Source organism: Catharus ustulatus, chromosome 6 (genome assembly GCF_009819885.2).
Source record: "Catharus ustulatus isolate bCatUst1 chromosome 6, bCatUst1.pri.v2, whole genome shotgun sequence".
Lineage (NCBI taxonomy): Eukaryota > Metazoa > Chordata > Aves > Passeriformes > Turdidae > Catharus > Catharus ustulatus.
In genome coordinates, this window is record NC_046226.1 from 10,156,795 (window position 1) to 10,181,173 (window position 24,379).

The following is a 24,379-nucleotide window of genomic DNA, read 5'->3' on the forward strand; positions in this document are numbered from 1 at the left end:
AAGATCTGCATTGGAAAAGCACTGCCAGCAGATGGAGGGAGGTGATCCTGCCCCTCTGCTCAGCCCAGGGGAGGTGAATGTGCAGTTTTGTGTCCAGTTCTGTGCTCCACAGTACAAAAGAGCTCCTGGCGCAGGTCCAGTGGAGGACAACAGAGAATAATTGAGGGACTGGAGTATCTCTCTTCTGAGGAAAGGCTGAGGGAGCTGGGCCTGTCCAGCCTGGAGAGGAGATGACTGAGAGGGGACCTCATCAGTGTGTGTAAATATCTGAAGGGAGGGTGGCAGGAGGATGGAGCCAGGCTCTACTCGGTGGTGCCGAGCAATAGACCAAGAGACAGCGGGCAGAAACTGATGCACAGGAAGCTGCACCTGGTCATGAGGAAGAACTTCACTGTGCAGTGAGCATGCACTGGAACAGGTTGCCCGGTATGGAGTCTCCCTCAGTGGAGATATTAAAGAACTGTCTGGACGCAGTCCTGTGGCACGTGCTCTGGGATAACCCTGCCTGAGCAGGGAGGTTGTTCCAGGAGCCTCACTGCCGTCCCTTCCCGCCTGACCCGTTCCGTGGTTCCGAGGGAAGCGGAGCGGGCACCCCGCGGTGCGAGCGTGCTCTGGTCCTCCGCGGCCATAGGGGGCGTTGCTGTGCCCGCCCGCCGCGCGTCCCTTCCCGGCGCGCCCCGCGGCCGCCCGGAGCCGTGCTGTGCCCGTTCCCAGTGTGACCTTCGCCGCTCGCCCGCCACGGTGGGTCCGGGCCCGCCGAGCCCCGGCTGGCTCCTGGCGGGCACCGCTCGGGGGTGTCTCGGGTGGGGGCAGCGCTGGTTCAGCCTGGGAAAGGAAGAAGGGCGAAAGGGAGCGCGGCCCGCGGCGCTGGAGCTTTGCCGTTACTCGGCACCGCCGTGCAGCGGGTCGGGCCTCGGGCCGGGTTGTGCCGGGGAGGTCAAGGAGGCAGCAAATACAGCGTTGTTCTGGGTAGATTTCAGGGAAAAAAAAAAATACTCAGAACGATGTAGCGCCCGCGCAGGGCCTGGGGAAAGGTCTGCCGGGGTTTGGCATGGTGCTAAGTGGAAACAGCTTATTCCCTGTCTTCTGTAGCGTGGGGAAATCTTTCTTTCCTGTTCTGTTCAGTCTTCCCGTTTGTTAGTATGTCTTCATATTCTGCTTTAGCAGAATACCTGTTCATGTTAAACTACAAACACTGGAAATTTCGGTGAGCAGTGTCCTTAGTGCCGTGTCGTTGATAGAGCTGGTGAAAGCACAAAGGTGTTTCAGGAACTTTTGCCGCAATAATAAATGGTTGAAATAGCTGTCCATAAACAAATGTAAATGTGGGTTTGTCTAATTATATACGAATTGCCTCAAGGTTGCTTTAATTCTTTAAGAAACACCTAGAATTTTCCAGTTGTTTTGACACTGGCTGCCCTTACACCTTCTCCTTTTAGAGGTTTGCCAGAGGATGCTTTACATTTAGTAACAGCAGATAAGTGAGCAGATAAGGTACCTCAGTGAAGTTTAACTCTGCTTTTCGTTCCTGGGTCTCTGATTTACCATATGCTGTTCATGTATATGTTGTTTATGTGTGTTTATATGTGCTGGGTATAGCTGATGTTACGGGGTTGTAATAAATGTGAATAGTGACTGTTGGGTGAACTGCTGTGCATAAGACAGTAGAACATGGGGCATCTCAGTGCAGTGTGGTGCAAATGTGAACTAACATTTATGGGAGTTAGGATAAGCTTTATTTTTAAACCTCCTGCAGTTTTCTCTTTGTCTTACAAAGCTGCATGGAAAGGAGAAAACTGCCAACACTGACAGGCTTCTTGCTCTTGGGGCATATCTTGAAAGTCAAATAGTAATGATAAAGTATGAACTCATTAGCTTAACATCATTTATGTTGCTATTTTGAGTAGAAATCACCATGCTGGAAGAGACAGCTGTGAGGGAGGGAAGCTAAATCTGTAGTGCAAGGAAGGAGCATCTCTGGTTTGTCTGGATGAGACCTCCTCCTGAGGGAATCTGGAAACATTAGGAAAAAGCTGTCACTAATAGGCAGAGAGAAGTCTAGCTATTGCTGCTCTAAATGTTCTGTTGACTCATCTTTGAACCCTTTCATCAACTGTAATTTTTTTTTTGTGTTAGTCCATCAATTGTAACCTTAACTCTGAATTTTCATTACTTTGGAAGAAGTACTTTTGCATGCTTGGGGATTTTTTTAACCTGTAAACTGCTGCTGATATGGATCAGGAGTGTGTGTGTGTATACATGAAGATAGATGAATATGTGTGTATATCTCTATGTATGTTAAAAATCCAGCAAGTAAGAATACAGCTGCAAAAGTTAAAGTGACAACACTTCTTATACGTTTCAGATGGTGCAGACCATGATTCCAAAGGCAATGAGACCCATGAAATTCTACTTCTCTACGGTGTATCAAGAAATATGGGTTGGTGTAGCATTAACGAGTTATGCCTACTACAAGCTTTCATTTGGCCGTAAGTCACACGTTGTAGTCTTTTTTTATAGAAGAGAATACCCACAACAGGAATCAGTCATTTGAGATAGCCAGCAAATAAGAAATTAACATTCTTCCTTAGGGCCAGGTCTTTGCTATAAAAATTTAGATGTTTTAAATGCTGATTGTAGAAGGTTCCACTAACAAAAATACTCAAATGTCAGTGTAACTGTGCTTATGTTATGAAGATCAGGTAATGTAGGAATTGGTTTTTAAAATGTAGCTCTAAACTTACTCGCTCGAGATTTTGAAAACAGTTTTTAAAAGGTTTTCTCACATGAACTTGTGAAACTATATTTTGGGTTGATGGCACCTCAAAATTAGAGCTACATCACTGAACATGAGAATGCATGTTACTTGGTGACACTGGATGACTTTGTCCAAGAAAGAAACAGAATATCTAATAAATGTGAATGGGTCTGGTCCCTTAAAGCAGAAGGGTACAAGAGATTATGGTATCTTCAAGGTCCTGTTTGTCAGTTTAGGCTCAATAAATCCCAAGTCAAAGCTTTTACTGGCTGTTGTGAACAATGAAGTGTTGTAAGTTGTAGACAAAGTTCACAGAGAAAGGAACCCCTTGCTGTGGGAACAGCTGAGAGGTATTACCTCAGTATTCCTCTAGCTTTGTCCAAATAATGTGTAGCATTCCAAAACTGATACACTGCACTTAAAAGTTCAGGTAAATATAAGTAGTTGGTCTTAATGAGTACTTAATGACTAATAAGTAAATATGAGTAGTGGAGGTAGACAGGAAGAAAAAAAAAGTTTAACTTTTGCTTTAACCTTTTATTTCAAGGAGAGTTCAAAATGGGCAGACTGTTTCAAACTTATCTTCATGTCATGCTACATTAATTCACGACTTAGATGACCTGGTGTCAAGTTTCGAGGGCCAAAAAACCTGGATAAATGGCAACTGTATGCTAAGCTTTATTTGAAAGGGAAATAGTTTTTAATAGCTGTAGCCCTTTCTGCGCTTAAAGGAATAATTTTGCAAATACTACATGGAATTATAGAAGAGTATGTTGTAGCATAAATCAGATTGGAAGGGACTTCTTGAGCTCACCTGGTCCAAACCAGTGCTTGGAGCAGTTAGATCACAGATCAGGTTGCTTATTACCTTATTCATAATTTAAGTGAGGATTTCCAAGGATTGAGATTGTACAATCTCTTATAACTGTCTTCCTTATGAAAAATTTTTTTTTTCTTCATCACTGTGACCCAGTATTTTAGGACAACAATTAAAATGGGAATGTAAAATACAAAGGAAAATGTAAAAGCAAACATTTCACTTCAGTTTACATCCATATCTTCTGTGTGTATATCCATATATTAAGTAAAATAGTAACATCCCATGAAAGTTTATCTTGAATTACAGTAGAAATCTTGATGACTATAATTTCTAAATACATGGATTCTTGGTTAATTAAAAACAAGCAACTTTTAAAAATTTATATAAAGTTTACAGAAATGTACCATGGGAAGTACATGTTGTACACTTTTAACATTTAAGGCAATGATAAGCTAATTAAAATTTATCTGTAAAAACTAAATAGGAAATATATTTTGAACTGTCATTGTTCAGCGGTTTTTTTTTTTTTTCCCCAGGCAAAAAATCATCAGGAAATAGTAAGTATTAGATATCTAATACCTTGATGTAATTTTAAAATAAGTATAGTAAAAATCAGTTAGGAGTATTTCACATGAGATGAATTTGGCACTTAAGTTACAGATTTAGCAAATGTTTTAAGACTAATTCAAAATAAGTAATTTTGGTTGTATTAATAATTTTATAAACTAGAAACATCTGTGGATCTGCAGATAAATAATCTTTTGTGTAGGTTTTAGGAGTAAAACGGAAATTTTATACCTGACTCTGTAGGAGAAGCATTTTTTCAAATAATACTAACAACCACTTAATGGAATTACTTAAATCAGAATGATTTCAAGAGTACCTGCTATTTTAGCTGTCAAGAAACTAGAAAGTATAAACTTTTGTTTTGAATTTGTATTTCTGTATCTTTACAAAGTGGTGTTCAGGTATTTATGGACAGTTTCTTCTGACGTCACACTGGTATTTATGTTTTTATGACCTGCTGTATCTCAGTTCACTTTCTGCACCATGAGAGAGAATCCATTTGCTTCCAGTTGAATTTGTACATGCAAACACTATTTACGTTTCGAAATGTGCAATTAGAGAAAATATTGCCTATCATAGACTGAGACTGCCTGTTATAGACTTAGAATAATAGTTAAATAAACTTCAGTTCAGGAAGAACCATAACAAAACCAAGGAAGAATGGGTGTTTGACTGTAATAGGGCTTTAAAACTTGCAAAAGGGAATTTTTAATATTTGCTGAATTTACTTATGTACACATTCTGAGGGTATTGTTTCATATGAATAGCCAAATCTTGTGCTCAGATGTAAGTACAGATGTCAGTTCTAGGACCTGTACTACATTCCTGAATTGATTTGCTTTGTTTGAACAGCCTAAAATGTGTCTTTGTTTCAGAGTCCTCTGGTTCTGGCCATCATTAAAGATCTCTTCTCTTCTTGGAATATGAAATTGGTGGTTCATCATCTTTGCCGCAAATGAAGCGAGTCGCAACCATAGGGAAATGAATGCTAGAACTGTATCTGATCCATCTGCTGTAATTGGAAAAAGAATAAATCCATCAAGCAAAAAGTAATTAAAGGTGTTGGACAATATATGCTGGACTGCAGTGCTAACCTAATTTTTAGAATAAGCTTCTACAGTTTTAAGTACCATGTTAAACTTTTCAACAGTACTTTAAAAGGGACAAAATCTTTATAACTAAACTTGCTAATGGAATTATATTCCTTCTATCCCCCCTAAAAATAGCTTTTTGGCTATTTACTTTAAAAATATCGTTTAAAAGGATGCCAAGTAAGAGGACTTAATCCCCAGCTTTTTGTCAACTTGTGTGCTGTAATCAAGGGTACCAAAAATTCTATTTTAAACCTTACATTTTTTAAAGAGTTCTTAGTTCTGCAAGACTTAAAAGCAAAACTTACATTGTTGTGAAAACTTAATGCAAAATGTCCACAGATATTTATTAAAAGTGCGCTATTTGCAACTATATTTTTTCATCCTCCATATTCAGTAGAGCTAAGGAATTATTCTGAAAGTCTTTTCCTTTAGTCACAAGTTTTGCAAAGGAATAACATGTCCATATTGTAAAACAAAATTGACATTACATGGATGTTCATTTGCCATCGGAGCTTACAGAAACGTCAGCATTTAAGGAGAATAATGAAATCGCGCACTAGCAGCAGTTGGTATAAGCACAAACATTTCACTGGCTTCAAAGAGTTTTCCTTTTTCCTGGAAGTGTAGAAGTCGTACTATTAGGATGGGTCATTAGTGGCTTTTGCAGATAGCTGTTAGAACTCCATAGCAAGTGTATTTTGGAGACTGTAGGAACATATGCTATCTTATGGAAATCGGTGTTCAGAACTATGCATACTAAATTCTATGCCAAGGATACATAGTGTGTAAAACCAAAACTAGACTTCATGTCATGTTTTGTTTAAATTTAGCCTAATCTGCCTTTGAGAAGATTAAGAGGCTTAAGTCATTTTAATGACTTAATGCTTACGTACATCTTTTTAACTACTTCACTGAAACATCTTAAATCTTTCAGCTTGATTAAAGTTTTGCTTTTCAATCTCCTGACTGCAGTATCTGGCCATAGCTTAAATGTTTTGTATTCGAACACTCAGGAACTTGATAACCCTACCTGCTGATGGCAGACATTCCAAACACTGTTGTCTTTAATTTCTTCAAAATTTATATTTACGCTTAATAGCTGTACCTTCTGAGTACAGTAAAATCACCAGTTTTATTTCTCTGAAAGCTTTTTTTTAAAGAAGGACAGTTTAGCATTTGAAAAGGTGACATCTGTCCTTTTCTGTATTTTTGACATTTATTCCACTGTCCAGTTTTTCTTTGTTTTAGCTGATTTCTTTAATAATTTTTATATGGGTTCTTCTGTTTCCTCACCACAGAAAAATGTGAGAAATCGGAAGAACTCACTCCTACATTCTTTACATAAAATCAAAAGCATCCAAAAGAAGGGAATAGAGGATAAAAACTAGAAGAAAATGGAACTTAAATGGACAGATATTAGGCCAATGGAAATTACAGGATGGGTGAGTTGTGGTGTATTTAATAAGCAGTTCAGATTGAAAATTTATGCCAAGTAAGGAGCTGTAAGAGCATTTGTAATGCAAATTTATGATCACTAAGTTATAGTTCCTAAGATACCACACATACTTCAAATGACCTGCTTTAGCAATTTTCAATTACAGAGCTCAGGCAAACAGACCAGGAAAAAAACATTAATCACTGCAGGATTTGCTTCACCATAGCCAGACCATTGGCACTGAGGTACCATCAGCATGTTCTTCTGATCTCCTGGGCTGGAAGGCAAGAAGAGCTGCTGACCTGCCCTTGCAGCACACTTAACTGCACTTCTAGGTAAACTTCAACTCTTAACACTTCTTTTTATCTAACTTGCTTGATTTTCTAGTAGAGAAAGAACATAAATATGGGCAGCAGTGTCTGGGTTATAAAAATGATAATTTCTACTGAAGCAATACCATATGCAACTGGTTCTTTCATTGGTGTTTCTCTGTCAGGAATTCTATGAAGGCTACAGAATATTCACTACTTTGTGATCCTTAACACAAATACTGCAAAAGATAGGGGAAGTAAGACTGGTTTTTATGTTTAAATAGATGGTTTGTTTTGTTTTTTTACTTGAGTAGCATACAGAAGGAGGAAATTCAGTCAATGGCTTGACTCCAAAACAGAAATCAACACACCCATAACATGTAACACCTGTAGTACTATCTCTATACTTCCTGCTTCTCCTTCCTGCTGAAGTAATGTAAAACACTATAGAGGAAAGCAAACTAAGGCATTGTAAGAGCCATTTCGTATTTGCAGTGAGGTGTGGAAAGAGTAATCAATTTTCATTGCAATACTAGCACCTGGAGTATAGCCCTAGGTAGACAAACATTTCAAGAAGTACCCACCCTTGAGGTGAATACTCTTGTTTTAGAATATGTGCCTTTCTTTTTAAGTAATTTAGCTAAGGTGATTTCTAAAGTTAACTTAAAACAAAAATATTTTCTTGTTCAAGGTAAGTGTCTAAAATGTCAATACACAGGCCCTGAACAAACCCATTTGCTATGCAAATGACTATGTAAGATCAAGACTTTAATCCATGGATGTAATATTCATCATGATTCACAACTAAACACTGGTGAGGGATATGCTTACTGCACATGGATGGATTATGTTGCTTTCCTTAAGCTGCTGCCTCTTTATATTGCTGACATTTCTAAAACAGGATTACACTTAAACTTTATGTAGTAAAATAGTTAAGCAACTGCATTCTTGATTTGTTGCCTGTCATGAGGCATCAGCAGTGACAAAACCTGTTTACTACCTTTACCATGTTAGTGGAACAACAAACATCTTTAGGGGTTGAAGAACCACATCCAATTTGTGCAGCATCCTCTTGACTAAGTTTTGTTGTGGCACTGGTAACCTTTTTTTTTTAATCAATACAGAACATGAAAGCTCAGCAGTAGTAAACTGGATTAATAATGACAATGCTAATGCAAGATGTCTTTTTACAGTACAAGTACTTCTGTATTTGCCCCTCCATGCTGGGTCTTACTGCTGAGTGGGATTTCTCATTTTGGAGCTTGGGGATTTCTAGAATATTTCAAGTGCTGTCCTACAATCAGGAATCTCAGAGTTTCTCCAGCATGCTAATAAAAAATGATAGAATACTCTTGGGGAGCAGCAAAATACAGTCAGAGCCAAGGAAACATTAGTCACAAGGCCCAACCTACTTAACCTTCTTAATGGCCAACTTGGAAAAAACCCAAATGTGTATTCATGTTAATTGGGAGGATGAGTAAAGCTGCAGGAAATGATCCAAAGTAACTAAAACAGCTGAACAAGTCTCCTGTTTATCTGAATCATGATAGCAATCCAGTGTTTATAGTACAAATGCCGATACAGAGCTGGTATGTACACGTGTCTTGAACTTTCAGTCCTTAAGGAAGGAACAGTATCAGGTGCTTGTTAGACACAGGTGGTTGTGTGTGACATCACCACCAGCTGGCTGAACTGAAACAGAGGAAATCAATGTGTGAAACCTCTATTGTTTCATTCACAGAAATCTCTGAAGTTACTGGGAAGGAAAGAATAGTAAGATGGAGATTTCCCAAGACATTAAATATGTTAGTTAACAATTCATTAAATGGAAGAACAAGAAGTGACAAGATAGTGCTTGAACAACAAACTCTTCAAACTATAATTCCATGACCTTTAGCAACATTTACCAGCTAATATTTTTAAGAACATAAAGCCACATGACTGATCAGGTAATTTATTAAAAACTCATAAATAAGACAGCCTTGTGTAGTCTACTCCACTGCTGCAGGCAAAGTACTTGGAAACAATTACTCTCTCCTAACTCAAAATGAACTGACCACCACAAGAATGGATGATTTAGATGTTTTAATTAAATTCTGTCTTTGGTTGTGGTTTTAACAATATGAGCACTGTAGCAGCTACACCAGCTTGTGGAGTTTGCACCCTTACACCAGCTCCTCCTAGTTCTGCTGATACAGCTATTTGTGAATCAGATGTGGTTATTTTGCATAATTTTATGGGGTTTTCCCCCTCTAAAATAACAAAACAAGCACTTGCTGGGGATTTTTACAATTTTAATTTAGATCCATCTTATTTACAGCAAAACTGCTTTATAACTGCATTATAGCACAACAATTGGGGGGGTGGTGTTCAGAAAAAGGGCAGAAGAATCAGAATTTCTATCCTCCCATTTACTCAGCCAAGTTCCCTAAGTCATTGTGTCCCTCATAAGAAGGCAATGCAAGTTTCCTCCTCATCCGCAGCTACGCACATGATCAAAGCACTGTCTCTCCTGGAAGAACTGTCATCAGCATCAACAGTGGGAGCAATAACAAGAATGCAGAACTCCACCCTGTATAGAAATCAGGAATGACAGCTTGTGCTCCAGCAAAGGCAGAGCCTTGCTTCCTTCCTCTGGGACAGCACATCGCTTTCTTGAGTTTATACTATCACTTAATTAATTGGGACAAATGAACAAACGAATGGGGAACAGGGAGAACCACTGGATGATGATATCCTAGTGCTCAGTACTAGCAGGAAGAATACTTTTACTTATAAAGGATAAAATTGGTAGTGGTTCATCATATTATTGGTTGTCATCAAATGAAAATATGCTTAATTATTATGACCTTCTAAAGGATTGTAAAGGGATGGTTTTTAATTGATATGACCTTTAACTTTTATATCCATATCATGACAGTACCTTCAGTGATCTGCTAGTAGAGACAATAGAGATTTCTTCAGAGCTAATGAAGTGTGTTTGGTAGGAAATGATAATGGGGATTATGTGGGTGGTAGAACTAAGAGCTGTATACTGAATGAATCCCATCTGTGGTGACTGCTGCCTACACAGATTTTTTTTTCGGTAGTTTAGTTGTAGTTTTCATTTCTTGTTTTAACCTGTTGTGTTTAGCATGCTTTTGATACTAAGAATTGCTGGCAATTAAGGGGGAATTCTTTAGGTATGAAGTAAAAAGAGTTGTGAGGTATTTCATATGGAATGCTATGTAAACAAGCAAAATGGCAACAACTAAACTGCAAAGAAGCAGAGTATTATGGGAGGAAAAAGGAGGGATTAATAAAGTGGACTAGAATATGAACAGGCATTTGATAGTGGACCAAGAATACAGAGCAGGATACCCTTTTGGGGGAGGTCTAACCAAAAGCATTTCCACTTCCATAATTAACTCTATTTTTTATTTTGTACATTTAGATATATATATCTTAAGCTATGCTTTTTTTCAGCACTATTGATTCCTTACTCATGATGCTTCAGGTATACCTTTTAATTTAATGCAGATTTACAGAGAAACAGCCTTTTTAAAATTCTTTTAAACCTGACATTAAAATTCTCTCCTTATACTGCTGATGTTGTATTCCACATATCACATACAACTTGAAAAGAAAATTCTTCTAGTCTCAGTTAGGATCTCTAGACACTTCTTTAAAATAATTAGCTAAAATTTGAATTCTGCATTTCTTTAAGTAAGCTAAGACTTTGAGTCATACGGATTTTAAGAAAGGACCTGACTTAGTTTAAGTAAACACCAAGATATAATACTGTTCAGCATACTTTGATTTAGGTAATTCTTTTGGAGTAATGCAGCTAGAAAAGGAACCTTGCAAGCATTATTTTTACTTTGCTTTCAAATTATGTCTTCTTATTAATGCTAACTATCACACCTCTTTTTAAATTAAGGCTAATATGTTAAACATGTACTCTGACCTTTGTAGAAGGAAGAAAGGCAGAAGGTAAGAAGAAAAATGTTTCCCATAGGAAATGGAAGAAATAGAAAAAATATTCCAGTACCTTGTGCTGTAGCTTGTCCATTTACAGAATAGAAATACTGGTTTTGAACTTGAGACATAAGCAGTAGACAAACCTTTAAAGTAGCATCTAATCATCCCCCAGCAAGTAGGTTATTATTGGGTGTACTCCTCTGTGATGAACACACTCCTTTCCAGCCTTCTAAATATTCTCAGGTTCAGCTGCATATTTTGGTATCTTCTTTGAATAAGTCAACCTAAAATAGATTCTAAACACATACCAGTGATACATTTTCTACTGTCACTATTTCTAGAGCTTTTCACTGAATCATTTTCAATAAGGTTCCATCAATGCCCTACACAATTCATCTGCTTCTACTGTTGACATTCTTCTGTTTATGCAGCTAAGAATTGTAGTAAACCTTGTTGTAGGATCACAGTAGTAAAAAAAAAAAAATCAGAAATGTATTTCTGCAAGATTACAAAACAGGGCACTTGGAGACAGAATCAGCTTGTCTCATTGGACTAGAACATTGTTGCTTTACGTGGAATAAGAATACTTACAGAAACAGAAGGCATGAACCTTAAGCATCTATAAGGCACAAACCCATTATTTTCATAACATGCAAAAATCATCATTGCAAATGTTAGATTACATGTGCTGGTCAGATTACCTGAGTGCAGATGCTCTTCTATTAAAATGCACTACTAAAATAGTGTTTGTGACTGAAAAAGTCAGATTCACAATAAATTGTAAACACCTCTATAGAAGACAGCCATGCTCTGACAATTTTTGGTAATCAAAAAGCCAAAAAATGGTAATTTAAGGTGGTGTATATATATATACATATATATATAGACACACACACTATATCTATATATGTATCTCTCTATATATAGATATATATGTGAGATAAAGAGTGCAGAAATGTTTTCCATAGAGATGTGTGTTAAATCAGAACCTGTTTCATATCAGCAATGATATTTTATCTAACAGATTTAATATTCCATACTGTATTTTCAGAGATTTACCCTGTGTATTTTAATCTGTAAAATCTGTGATGAGTACATACACAAAAAAAGTAAAGAATGTTATTTCCAGTAGTGTAGTCTTAATAATGCAGTTGCTTAAATACTAAGTATAAACAGATAAGAGTTTTTAAAATACATATTTAATTTCATTTATAATTTTTTTCTTCTTTTCTACATGAACATTCTTCTGCTCAGAGGCATGTTTTCCTCTCTAAGCCTCCTTTGCACATCACTTTGTCAGTAATCACTAGAAAATACCTTTCAGTATATCCCAGACTTCAGAACTGAGCAGAGGACTTCCAAGCTGCAGTCCTTCAAATTCACCCACTACCAGGTTCAACAGCAGGAAGCAGGAGCTTCATTACATGATACCCCCTTCACGTTTGTTCTTACTAGATCTATTTACCTCAAGGAAGGCATGTAAGGACAAATTGTAGTAGGAGATTCACATTTCAAATTAGGAATTACTGGGTTTGAATATTGAAGTAATACAACTCTAATATGAAAACAAACCTTCATCTGATAAAGCAGTAAACAAAAGAAAGCAGATTGTTTTCAATTAAATATTATTATTATATTAAATAAGTAGTTGGCCATCTAAAACAAAGGAATTATGTCATTAGTAGAAAAGCTGAAGACTAACAACCCAAAACTTATGCAGCATGAGGGGGATACTAACCATGTATCACAGAATTTTGCATTAGCCTTTTAGCTGAAAGTATTTGAAATTTCTTCATATAGAAACTGTAAAAAACACTTAAGTACTTAACTAAGTCATGGAAGAGATATGTGAGAACAATTTCAGTCTTAGAGTAACAAATAAAAAGCTGGACTCAATCTCAAAACGTGGCCCATCATCACATTAACCAAGTGGTACACCCAAAACACAGTAGCACTTAAATAAAAGAGTAAGGAGTGAAGGATTGACTGTCCCTAATTAATGTTTCCACTAATAACCCATCATCTGGCTCATCTCAGACACTTGCACTCACGGACATACTGAAAATTTCAAGGAAGAGGATTTTTATAAAAAAACATTCTGAGAGCCCAAATGGCTATAAAGCCTAAAAGTAGAGAGAATATCTCCCAGGACATTAAAGGTTTTGTTTTCTCCACGTCTGTACATATGGTTAATGTTATAGATTGTTATTTTTGTTATAATTTTATTGTTAAAAATTACAGTGGAGCAGAACAAGATTTTCCATCTATAAAGATGATGGCATGTCATCTTACAGGACTGTATCTTCTGTAGCTACAATATAAACCAATATCTTTTAGTGCAATAATTTTATGAGAGTGGATAGCAACACAGGCCCAATGAGACCACAGCATTTTCCACTAAGTACGTGCTTTTGCATCATGTGTATTGGATTAAGTATACAATTTCTGTTATTGTTTAAAGAAATTACCTCTAATCCACCAAATGCAGGGCTGGAACACATGACATACCAGACACCCAAATCCCAGGAAGTGCACTGTGCTAGACACACATAATGCTTCACTCCTGCTTTAGTTGTTACACTTCTCAGAATGATGCATCAAGTGCTGGGCTATAGAAACTTCAGATCATGAGTCACCTAGTCCAGCATACATTACTTTAGAATATTATAAGGCAGTGATGAAAAAGTATCTTTCCCCTGTTCACGTGTCTTAAATACTGTATACCAAACAGACATCAAAGTGTTTCCTTTAGGTTATTATTTGTAGTTTATTTATCTCTGAACAGGTTTGGTGGGATTTGAAATGCCTTGGCTCTATGTGAATTCAAGCATGGCAGCATATGACTATTGTTCAGTACAAACACTTTATTGCTGCAGCCTTAGGACTTCAGCTTGATTCTGGAATGAGAGGCTATTTAAGGCCACAGTAACAAATTAATATATATCTTTCCTTTACATATACACTCTTACTTTACACTGTATTCACTAAAGAGTTCAGACTCCTGCTGTGAAACTCCCCATGAAACATGCAGGCTTTTTGTTTGTATCATCTGTTACACAACACTGCACTGTAGCCACCCCATGAACTGCCTAGCAAGTCAGAAGTACTTCTGTCATTCAGCTTCTTAAATTGCTTACCTACTCAGAGCCAGTTCCTCCTGCATTACAGCAAATGCAAAATACAATTTTTGAAAGGAGAGTTGTATTCTATAATAAAGCAATCCACTTACTCATTTAGCAAAGAGACATCATTTTCTTTAAATACATGCAAAAAACCCCAGTGCTCCTACCCGTACTCACTTTCAGAGATTTCATTCTGTCAGTTGAGGGAACCCATCTGAACTGTAGCCATCCAAAAGTCTGTAGCCATCCCCAATCAGAGCTAGTCATCCAGGCTCCATCCTAAATCAATACAGAGATAGGCACCTTCAAAGACCAAGAGATTGAGATAGCGGATGAGTATCTCGATGTGAATGAATTACCTGCAGAACTGCCTCTCTCCCCTCCCCTCCTGATTTATCTGTGGAAACAGCCTCAATGACTGATTGAAATGACACACCCAGCTCCTACATTAGTAAAGTTGGATAAGATGGATCCCACCCTAAGTGTTTGACCTCTGACACTGTCGCTGGCTATAAATAGCAGTATCTGTTATTTAAAATAATACCACATGAAAAGAAAAAAGTGTTACATTATTCAAAATTATTTTCCTGTGACACCTCCAAAGCGTGAAAACATTTTCCTATGCTCTGGAAAAGCATCCTAACAAGTGAATGCAAAACTGGAGAACACTTGGATCTCAGAAGGTAGGAAAACTCATTTTCCTTCTTTTGTCTATGCATAGAAAAGAAGTAAGAGAGATTCAGACGTACTAGTTTTTAAAAGTTTAAAAACATCTACATTTTAAAATCTCACTAGAAGCTACTTAGAAAACATAAGTAGGATTCAAAATTTCAGCAGGAGTGCTCCTGAAAATTTTATTCGTCTGCCACCTGTAACTTTGGGAATCTCTGCTTGTCTTAAGAAAAATAATGATCAAATAAGAGACCTGGCAATTTATTAACAGCAGTTAAAACCCCTTTTTCCAATAAACCTAGGTTAAATACACACCATGTTTTGGTAATTTTCATTCTATGTACCCATAAATTCCAAATGTTTTAACAAAACACTAAAGGACAGTTTACGCATTTCAATCAAATTTCAGTTTCTAGGTAAATATAATTTCTGCACATCTCAAAAACTCAGCATACCATAACCAATAAGCACTAATTCTTCAGTTTTTAATGTATTACAAGTTGAATAAATGTGTGTTAAGCTACAGTGGTTTCAATTTGTAAAGTTAAACAGAATTGCTGAAGTTTTTTATGAACATTTGTATAAATGTCTTAATAGTTACACCAACAAGCTCAAACCCTTTCTTTTATAAAGACATCAACAAAATTAGAACACTTTTCACAAAGGAAGTGGATTTGGAAGCAAATAATTTGGGTTTAGTACCTCTGGCTTTATCTGCTTCCATAACCAAATTCCCTTACCTTCTTAGGCATTCCCCAAATCCTGACTGCTTTCATGCAACCTCAGTTATCCAAGAAAGGCAACTGAGTTGTAGATATCACTGGCCCCAATTGTGGGCCAAGCACCACAATTTCTACAAAACTGGATCAATACTTTGGTATGTAAATGCATGGGCAATGGAGAAAAAAATCTACAATATTATAAGTGACCATTTTTCTACTCATAGTAAACAGATTTCTGGTTATAAGCTGGAATCATAAAATTTTATAAAGGCTGCTTTGTCTCTTGACTGCTAAGAGAGTGGTTCTCAAAAAGATTTTTCTGTGGGAGAAGTGTTAAATAACTTCCCATGCTGCAGGTAGACTTTTAAGTATTATACTTGGTAAATATTGGCTAATAATTTTTTCCTTTACACATTTCTATAGAAAAGTTGAGATGGGAAGAATTGAGACAAATGATGTTTTCAAGGGAAGCAGAAATAGGAGTAGGAGCAGACTTGCATATAAAGTACATACTCTACCTTTTGAAGACATTTCCTCCAAGCCCTCAGTATCCAGTCTGTCTGGTTGCTGCACTGGCTGAACCTTCATCTGCCAAAAGCAACACAATGACAAACTTTTATACTACAGGCCATTATTCCAGCAGAGGAGTTGTGGGGAGGAGTGTCTGCATATCCCCAGCAATTGTCTACATCATATTCTCCCACTTCTCATTTTGTAGGCATTCCTGCTGTTGCAGTGAAAAAGTAATAGTGGGATAATATTTACAGTATTTTTTTTTTTTTATTATTCATTGAATGCAGGGAAATATCAGCTATCAAGTATACCCCCCAAAAAATTCTAGACCATTGTTTAAGAATTGCTGGCAATGAAAATGCCTGCAATTTCTCATTACCTGTTAATAAGAAAGACTAATTTTTATAGAACAAGTATGACAAAAGGTGCCCAAACCCCTCAGTGTTAGAATTTTAGAATTTCTAGTTGGTTAAAATTAGAATTACTGTAAGTAGTAAGAGGACAAGTAAATTTCTATTCACTCCTATTATTTTGTTGATTAAAGTTCAATATGAATTTGAAGAAGATAAACAACTCCCCCACTTTTTTTAAGATAGATGACTATGAGCATTTTAGATCCTGTTTTATTCAAGTCAGCCTAGTTGCAGGGTAAATACTCTGCTGAGTTGATCTTGAAGTTCTTTATGAGGTTTACATTATCACAGACTAACCTATTTCCAAAGCTCTGTGTATGAGGTGGAATCACAGTCTATAAGAACCTGAGGATGATATTAGTGTGATTTCCAGCAAGTAGCACTCCAAATGGTACTTGCAAAATAACATTTAACTGGCAAGGTACTAGCTTGTGATGCTAATAGATTTTCGTTGTAGGACTATTTTAGTAAAAGAGGCAGAGGCTTTGACCTGTCACAAAACTGACACCAGAGCCTGCAAATGCACTGAGAAGGATACACAGTGAAATCTTAAGCATGTATATATTAAGATAATTTACACGATTATCTGTTACAGAATCTTTCATGAATAGGTTATGCTTACCATACAGGCTCATACATTAAGATTATTATGCTATTACCACTTACCCTCAAAGACTTACACAAACATTATCTAAGCTCCTCAAAAACTTGCCAAGTTAACATTTTTTCCACTCCTAGCTGAGATCTGTCATGGTGTTCTGCAAATAAAGTAACAAAGACTGGAAACCAGCCATTTTCAGGAACAGTTGGAGCACTGGGTAGGTCCATGTATGCTGTAGATTAGGATTTAAGACTCACAGCAATATGAAATTTGTCTACATTGCATGTGTTGCAGTACTGACATATGGTGATGTTTTGACTTCTAGATGAGCTTGGCTTCTTCCAAGCTGTTAACTTTCATTTTGCTGTTGTAAGTCTAGAGAGACTAGAAAATGAAGGAAACTGAACCTTACTTTCAAACACGAGACCAGATCTCATGAGTCTGACATCAGGACAAAAATACCTTCCCCTCCTGCTGCTAAGCGGAGTTTTGTACATCAGACAGGTTTCACAAGGAAGGGACGGTGGAAGGAAGGTGTCGCTAGACATGACACATCCAAGGTGGGTTTCCTTACACCAGGACAAGCGGTGGGGAAGCGACCTCGGCTCACGGGCACGGGAGACCCCCGAGCCTCGTGTGACCACGCAGCTCCCCCCGCACGCCCAGCAGCTACAGCGGTGGGGCAGGGCCGGCCGGAGCCGCCTCGCATTCCCCGCATTCCGGGGGCAGAGAGCACCCGGGGCCGCTGCCCCTTCCTCCACCGCCCGGGCCCGGGGGCAATCGGCCGCGGGCAGCCCGCCCAGAGGAGGCGGCGCCCGCCGGGGCCGGCCCGGGGGCAGAGCGCCGGGAGGAGGAGGCCGGGCGGGGGAGAACCGGCGTGGCGAGCCTGACGCTCAGCACGGCGCTGCGGGAGCGACAGGGTCCCGGCGGGGACGGGAGGAGGGCGCGGGTCCCGGTCCCGCATTCCCGGCCCGGTCTCACGGTCACGTGCGGCCCCGGAGCGCCTCCCCGCGCGGCCCCGCCCCGGCAAGGAGGCGGCGGCGGGGGTTAACCCGTGGCGGGGCGGCGCGGGTGGAGCGGAGCAGAGCAGGAAGCGCCCGGGGAGGGAGGCGGGAGAGGCGGCCGTGCTCCGGAGGAGGAGGAAGGGGGTTGGGAGCCCGGCCGCCGTCGCCGCCTTCGCCTCTTCCTTCCGCCCGCTGCGCGGAGCGAGGCGCGCGGGAGGCACCTGTCACAGCCGCCAGGGCGAGCGCGGCGTCCTCCGCGGAGAGAGGCGGCGGCGGCGGGAGAGGCCCGGTACAGCTCAGCGGGCCCGGCGTGGAGAAGGCTGCGGAGATGATGCCGGTGAGTGAGAACGGGGAGAGTTCGCGTCGTCGCTCCCCGGCCTGGCGCCGCGCTGCCGGGCGCTGGGACGCCTCGCCTTTTCCTGCGGGGCTGCCGGCGGCGGATGGAGTGCGCGGCGCCGCCGTCATCCCCGGGCTAGCCGGGACAGAGGGCTGCGGGGCTGCGGAGACGGCGGCGGGCTCCGCGCCGGGGGTGGGGCCGCGGGTCACCGCCGTCCCTGGCTGCGGGGGAGCACGACCTGCCCCCGCCCCTCCGCCCGTGACAGGTCGGGGGCCGCGTCCCCCCGGGCTGTGGCGGAGCGGCGCCTCACGCGCCCCGGCGGGGAGCGCGGGGGTCGCCCCCGGATCGCTGCCGGCCGCCGAGGCCCGCCGTGAGGCGGGGGGGGTGCGCTGTGTTTGGGTGAGTGGGTGTGCGGGCGGTGTGCCTGTTTGTTCCGGGGTTTTACACCCGAATCGCGATCCCTCGCCGCCCAGGTGCGGGAAGGGCTGAACCGTCCCGGGGCAGGCGGTCCGGCCCTCCTGCCGGGGTCAAGCGAGCGCAGGCGGCAGCACCGTGTCAGCCTGGCTCCCTCCTCGGGTCCTGTCACCGCTTTTGTGAAACCCTCGCTTATTTATCGAAGACAAACGCTTTCATTTTCCCGCAAACAACCTTGGTTGTCTTCTGTGAGAGAATCGCTGTCCGTTTCCTGCCCCCCGCTTCCCTCCCCTGTCGCTGTGGGCTGATGCAGTGTTCAGAAGAGAGTTGTTCCTGATGACTGTTCGTTTTATGACAAGATCCTCTGGGACGGAGTAATAAACAATCACATTCCTTTTGCTGATTTCTTTCAAACTCTATTTGATCTCAAATGTGGCTTTATGAGATACTCCATTATAAGGAGCTATCTTCTATGTTTTCTCTAATTTCAGTAGAAATTAGCTTTTTATTTACAGTTCCTCTGCAGTGTTTGCAGCCAAAGCACTGCAGCAGAATGATTCTCTGTGAGAACATTAAAGACATCTTTTACAAGATTTTATTGCTCTAAATTTGTTTCGTGACTGAGAGGAGAAAATAAATAGCTCAAACTGGGTGTAAAATTTCAGATTGAAGAGTACAGGTAGTGTTTAAAAGCCAGGTATTATGACAAGCGTTTTCACATCGTGTGCACTTGGAGCTGCTGGGTGCCAAAATTACTGTATTGATACTGATGAGAATTGCAGTGCACTGGGCATGTTAGAAACCAGCAACAAACTTGATGGAATTACAGTCTTGTGCCATGAACATATTGGATGTTAGCTTGTAGAAACAAAAACAAGGTGACAGCTTCATCTTCCATCTCAGCCTGGGTTATGCTTTACATTCATGAAATTCCTACTGAAAACCCAGCATGCCAAAGACATGCTAAGTCAGAACAAATGTATTTGCTTCCTTTTACTAACCCATGTGTGGGTTTCAGGTTAACGTCATACCTTGGGTAGTGCAGTGATTGACTTCTCAGAAAGTTTCTTTTTACCTATCTGAGTGTTTCTGCCAGTGTCTCATGTTACCTTCTTGCCTGTTCAAAGGTGGTAGTTGTTTGTTTATTGGAAGGTGGTTGAAGATTCAGACTTTTTACTATGTTTTTGAAACACACTTCAAAGCATTTTTAAATGGCAGATGAATTTTAATAAAAACAAATTACCTTACTACAGGGGTAGTAATGTTGCAGATTAGAGCTTACTAAATCCAAGTCCTAAAATAATAAATAATTTATTTTTCTAAAGACATTTTAGAGGCTATTATGGACAGTCTGTCAGTCAGGAATATGTATATATAAATAAATATGTATATTTAAATGGACTCGTGACAGTGCCTTCAGTCTTTCAGTTTTTCATCCCAGCTGGACTATAAGGATGAAAAAACCCAACTCCATTCACTGGACTCATCAACATAGAATGTCAAAAAAATGTGAACATATGGCTGTAGAACTGGATCTGTGAATATGTGGCTGTAGAACTGGACCAAGTGTTTTAGGTTTTTTACTCAATTTTTTGTATTCTGAGAATAGAAATGTTAGTGATCTAACATTTTACCTTAGAGAATTCCTTGACTTCATATTCATGGAACTTATTTTTCCTCCATAAACCTGTTGGGTTTTTGTTTGTGGGTATTTTGGGCTTTGGGGTTTTTTCTACAATTCACAAAAGCACAAAATGGCAAGAGGAGAGATTTTAGACTTACCTACTTGTTACAACAGTTCATCCCCATAGTTTTGCATCAACAAATTAAAACTAAATGTTAATGAACTTCTGTGGTTTCTTAAGATTCATATTTATTAGACTTGAAGTAATCGATTGGGGCCACTTTTGCACTGGTAATTTTTTTTTGCATTTGTACAACCATTTTTAAGAGTGAAGTAGTATCTGGAGTCCTTGTTTTTCTCCTTTGGTGTCTGATGTGATTTTTTTTTTCTCCCTTCACATGGGGAAACAGTGTTACTTCTCAGAGGTTTTTTTTATCAATTACAGTTTCTTTTGTGAGTGGGATACTTCCCACTCTGTTCTTCAGCATCCTTTTTTAAACAAGGGTTTTATTCATTATCCTTTTTCTTATTGCTTAATCTGGTTCTGAAAAATATAGAATAACTATTCTTGGTCCTGAACACAGTTAGGCTTGAAGAAGAATTAATGATTTAGACTACAGTTTTCTCACCTGGGTTGTTTTTTTTTTCCTTTGCTTTGCTGACAAGATATATCAATCACAAACCCTTTAATTGCCTTCAGGAGATAAGGACTATGCTTATGATGCTACTCTGAATATCACCTCTGCTAAGTGTTCCTATAAGTATGCCTTGAGTAGAGGGATTTTTTTTCACTGAAAACGAAAGGTTAGTGTTTCTTACATTCTTGGAATAAAGTGTGCAAACCTAGAACTGGTATCCTTTCAAAGATGAATTTTTTTGGCTTAAAACAACCACAGTTATATTTATTTGCAAAATTATTGTGGCTATAGCTCCTTTTTCAGCCACATAATCCATAACCTGATTGGAAGAACAAAGTTATGTATCTTTTTGTCTGTGTGCCCCAGTAGAGAGGCTTTTTTGGTGGTATTTTAGAGTTTGTGTTGGAAAATTTTCCTTAAATAATGCAATTAATGCTTTCTTTTCTTGGATGGTAGTTCCAGAATTACCTCTTTCATTAAATATTAGCATTTTCCTTGGGCACAAGAGTGCACACAAGAAAAAAGTCACTTATGAGGAGCACTGTTTTCCCACTTACAAACAAATAAAATGCAATAAGGAACTGATATGTTGGAGAAGTGTCTGACACTTCCCTTTATTTGCCTTAATTTTGGGTATAATTCATTCACAGCATGTGAGCTAACACCACACCAAAGAACTGTGTAGAGTTTGTATGCCATCAATAAAGTGATAAGACAGGTGATGGTTGGTACTGTGTAAGAAATTGTGATGGATCGAATCTTTTAGGAGGAAGAGTTGGTATTGCATGTTCTCCTAGCAGAGCTTTTCTGGTTTTGCCTTTAACTCATGGATATCAGTGAGGCTGTAGCTGTCACTCACATTTTTGAAAGCATCCAGGAAGAACCTTATGGGACTTTGTGTGAGGCTTAGAGCTGCTGGACACATCTGTGTGTGTAGGATCAGGTAGTTGTGATGGTTGTTTTCACAGAAAGGAGAGTGAAAAGTCTGGAGTGTTTAGTGGGCTTATTATTTTTTTTTTTCAGTTAATTTTGTGGACACTGCAAGTCTTTGCTGAAGATGTCCATGACTAATGCATATTTTAGGTTAGACTAGCGAATTTATACGTAAGCTCCTGACCTATGAAGATGAATAATATGACTGATAAAATATAGAACAAAGATGGATATCTGCAGGAGTTATTTTTCAATTAAACTGGTGAATTAAGAAAAAGTGGGGGGTTTGGTGGGCATTTTGTTGTATGGTTGGGTGGTTGGGGTTTTTTGTTTGTTTTAAAATGAGTGTACACTTGTTCTGTTTTTGGTCTAAAACATTTCCCAAAAAGTCCAAAGTGGGCATTGTTTATTATATTGCTTATAATTTAATACCAAAATATTCCTAAATTAGTGTCCCTTGTTCCCTTTGCATAGAGAGGTTGCTACTGATATAATTGTACATTGTAGAGGAAGATGTGTCACTTCAATACACTTAAATCAATATTATGAATTTTCATTATATTAATATGAGCATTTTTCAATGATACAGAGATAAAATATATTGTGATTAATTCAGAACTGTATAGTTCTCAGCAATACTGATATCCTTGTTTGCTGAATTAATCTGAACTGACTGTAGAGAATAATTTGCATGTTTATCAGCCATTATTAATGGAGTTATTTATTGCAACAAAGCTTAAAGGCCATTTCATGGTTTTTTGGATCATGTCACTATTTTTTTAGGTTGACAGAATATGGCCTATTCTGTGGTAAAAATAAGTTCATCAGCTTCACCATGTCAACAAAAAGTACTATGATCCTTTGATAACAAAATATTTAAATGTATTTATTAGACATGTGTGGCTCTGTTGAAATATATGAGAATTTCGAGGGTAAGGATGCTCTCTCATATGTTAACTTAGATGAGTTTGTTGTCCATTGCAGACTCCAGAGAAAATAAGTATTTATTTGACAACAAGGTTTCATTCCACTAGACTGATTAATCTAACAAAGCCGAGTTTCATATAAAAATACATAATTATAAAAACCTTGTTTATTCATGTATTTATATTTAGATGCATAGAGCTGTGGAGCAGCCCCCATTATGCCAAGAGCTGCCCATAGACAGAAAAAAGGCAGTGTCTTTTTGTAAAGAATTTGAAGATTTCGTTAATAATGCTTGGTATTAAAATCAGTACTCGTGTTTATTATATTTTTAAATGTCTGGGAGGGTTAGATAATTTTTTTTTTTTACTATATAAACTGTAGGCATCTTTAAAAATAAAAAATCATTGCTGCGAATAGAGGTTTGAAGAAGGAAATAAATTATTGCCTGATTAGGGCAGTGAGGGGAAGGCATCTTGCTCCCTTTCCCTCATGACTCACTGTTGGAATTTACAAGTCTTATGTGTTTGTCTAAATTAAAAGCTTAGTATTACCATACATTAATTACTTGCACAAGATAGCTCAAAATACTTAACCTCTAAAATGAATGTGCTAACTTGGGATATAGGAGGTACACTCCTGGGTTTGTATCAGACCCCAGCAAAAGGAGATTTTAACATTTTTTTCTTGAATTGAATAATTATATTATTAGGTAGTCCCAAATATCTTTGAAATCTTTCTGCATTTATGAACAGTTTTTCCATCAGCCTTGAATCCAATGTCTCATTTGTTCTTAAATTGTGGTAAGATTTTAAAGTAAACAAATATTCTAAGGTATGAATTTTAACTGTACTACAGGCTGGTACATTTTTCTGGGAGTTGGGAAATCTGCCATTATCATCTATTAAACTTGAAAGCATGTAATAATCTTGAATGTGTTAGGCAATTTATCAGTGGAGTGTGCTCAATTTCTTGAGGTTCTGGAAGATATTTTTTTATGACCAACAATAATAGAATTATATTGTGCAATAATAGACACCATTCTTCAGAAGCAGATTTGTGTGTCAAAGGCAACAATAGTACCTGGAGGACAAAGCACAAGTTCTGTAATAACTCAAAGGACCAGCAAGAATATATGCTTAGTGAAGGAACAAAAAGTGTTTTGAACTTCAATTTCAGTCACTTTACCTGGGTTTTAGGTCACGCTGTTATTTTTCTTAGCTCATGCTTGGAAGCAAGTCCATGTGCTGTACTGGAGAGCAGGTTTATCATTGTGGTGCAGTAGGATGTTCTAGCAGCTGATTCCTTTTGGGGCTGAGGTTTCACAACAGGGGTGAGCTGGGTTAACCATTTCCTGCAGCTCTGGAAGAGGCTGCTTCCTCTTCCTTGCTGCTCATTCCCACCATTGGCTGTGATTGGATTGCACTGTTTGTCTCAATAAACCCATCAAGCTTGCTAAAAATATGAAAATAGCTGTATCCAAAGAACATTGGAGAGATTTATGTACATGTGGCTGT

At 39.0% G+C, this 24,379-nt stretch overlaps 2 protein-coding genes and 1 long non-coding RNA gene across 4 annotated transcripts in view; 2 read left to right on the top strand and 1 right to left on the bottom strand.

The window, feature by feature from the left end:
- Positions 1–657: 657 nt before the first annotated feature.
- ATP5MJ (ATP synthase membrane subunit j) lies at positions 658–5,217 on the top strand. The gene is made up of 4 exons (XM_033063238.2): positions 658–741; positions 2,366–2,489; positions 4,115–4,135; positions 5,021–5,217. Exons 2-4 carry the CDS (start codon positions 2,366–2,368, stop codon positions 5,044–5,046), a joined length of 171 nt encoding a protein of 56 aa, XP_032919129.1. The 5' UTR covers positions 658–741; the 3' UTR covers positions 5,047–5,217.
- An 89-nt stretch (positions 5,218–5,306) lies between these two features.
- On the bottom strand, positions 5,307–18,292 carry LOC116997967. Of its 2 annotated transcripts, none has more exons than XR_004418279.2 (3): positions 18,214–18,292; positions 15,980–16,049; positions 5,307–14,370 (listed from the first exon to the last, which is right to left on the bottom strand). It is a non-coding gene; the product is annotated as an uncharacterized LOC116997967 (long non-coding RNA). The 2 variants fall into 2 exon arrangements; XR_004418278.2 differs by lacking the exon at positions 18,214–18,292 and adding an exon at positions 17,401–17,624.
- PPP1R13B (protein phosphatase 1 regulatory subunit 13B) overlaps positions 18,076–24,379 on the top strand; it is a 71,685-nt gene continuing 65,381 nt past the window's right edge. Inside the window, exon 1 of the mRNA XM_033063232.1 lies at positions 18,076–18,329. Coding sequence (XP_032919123.1) covers positions 18,321–18,329 — 9 coding nt within the window. The 5' untranslated portion in view covers positions 18,076–18,320. The remainder of the gene's footprint in view (positions 18,330–24,379) is intronic.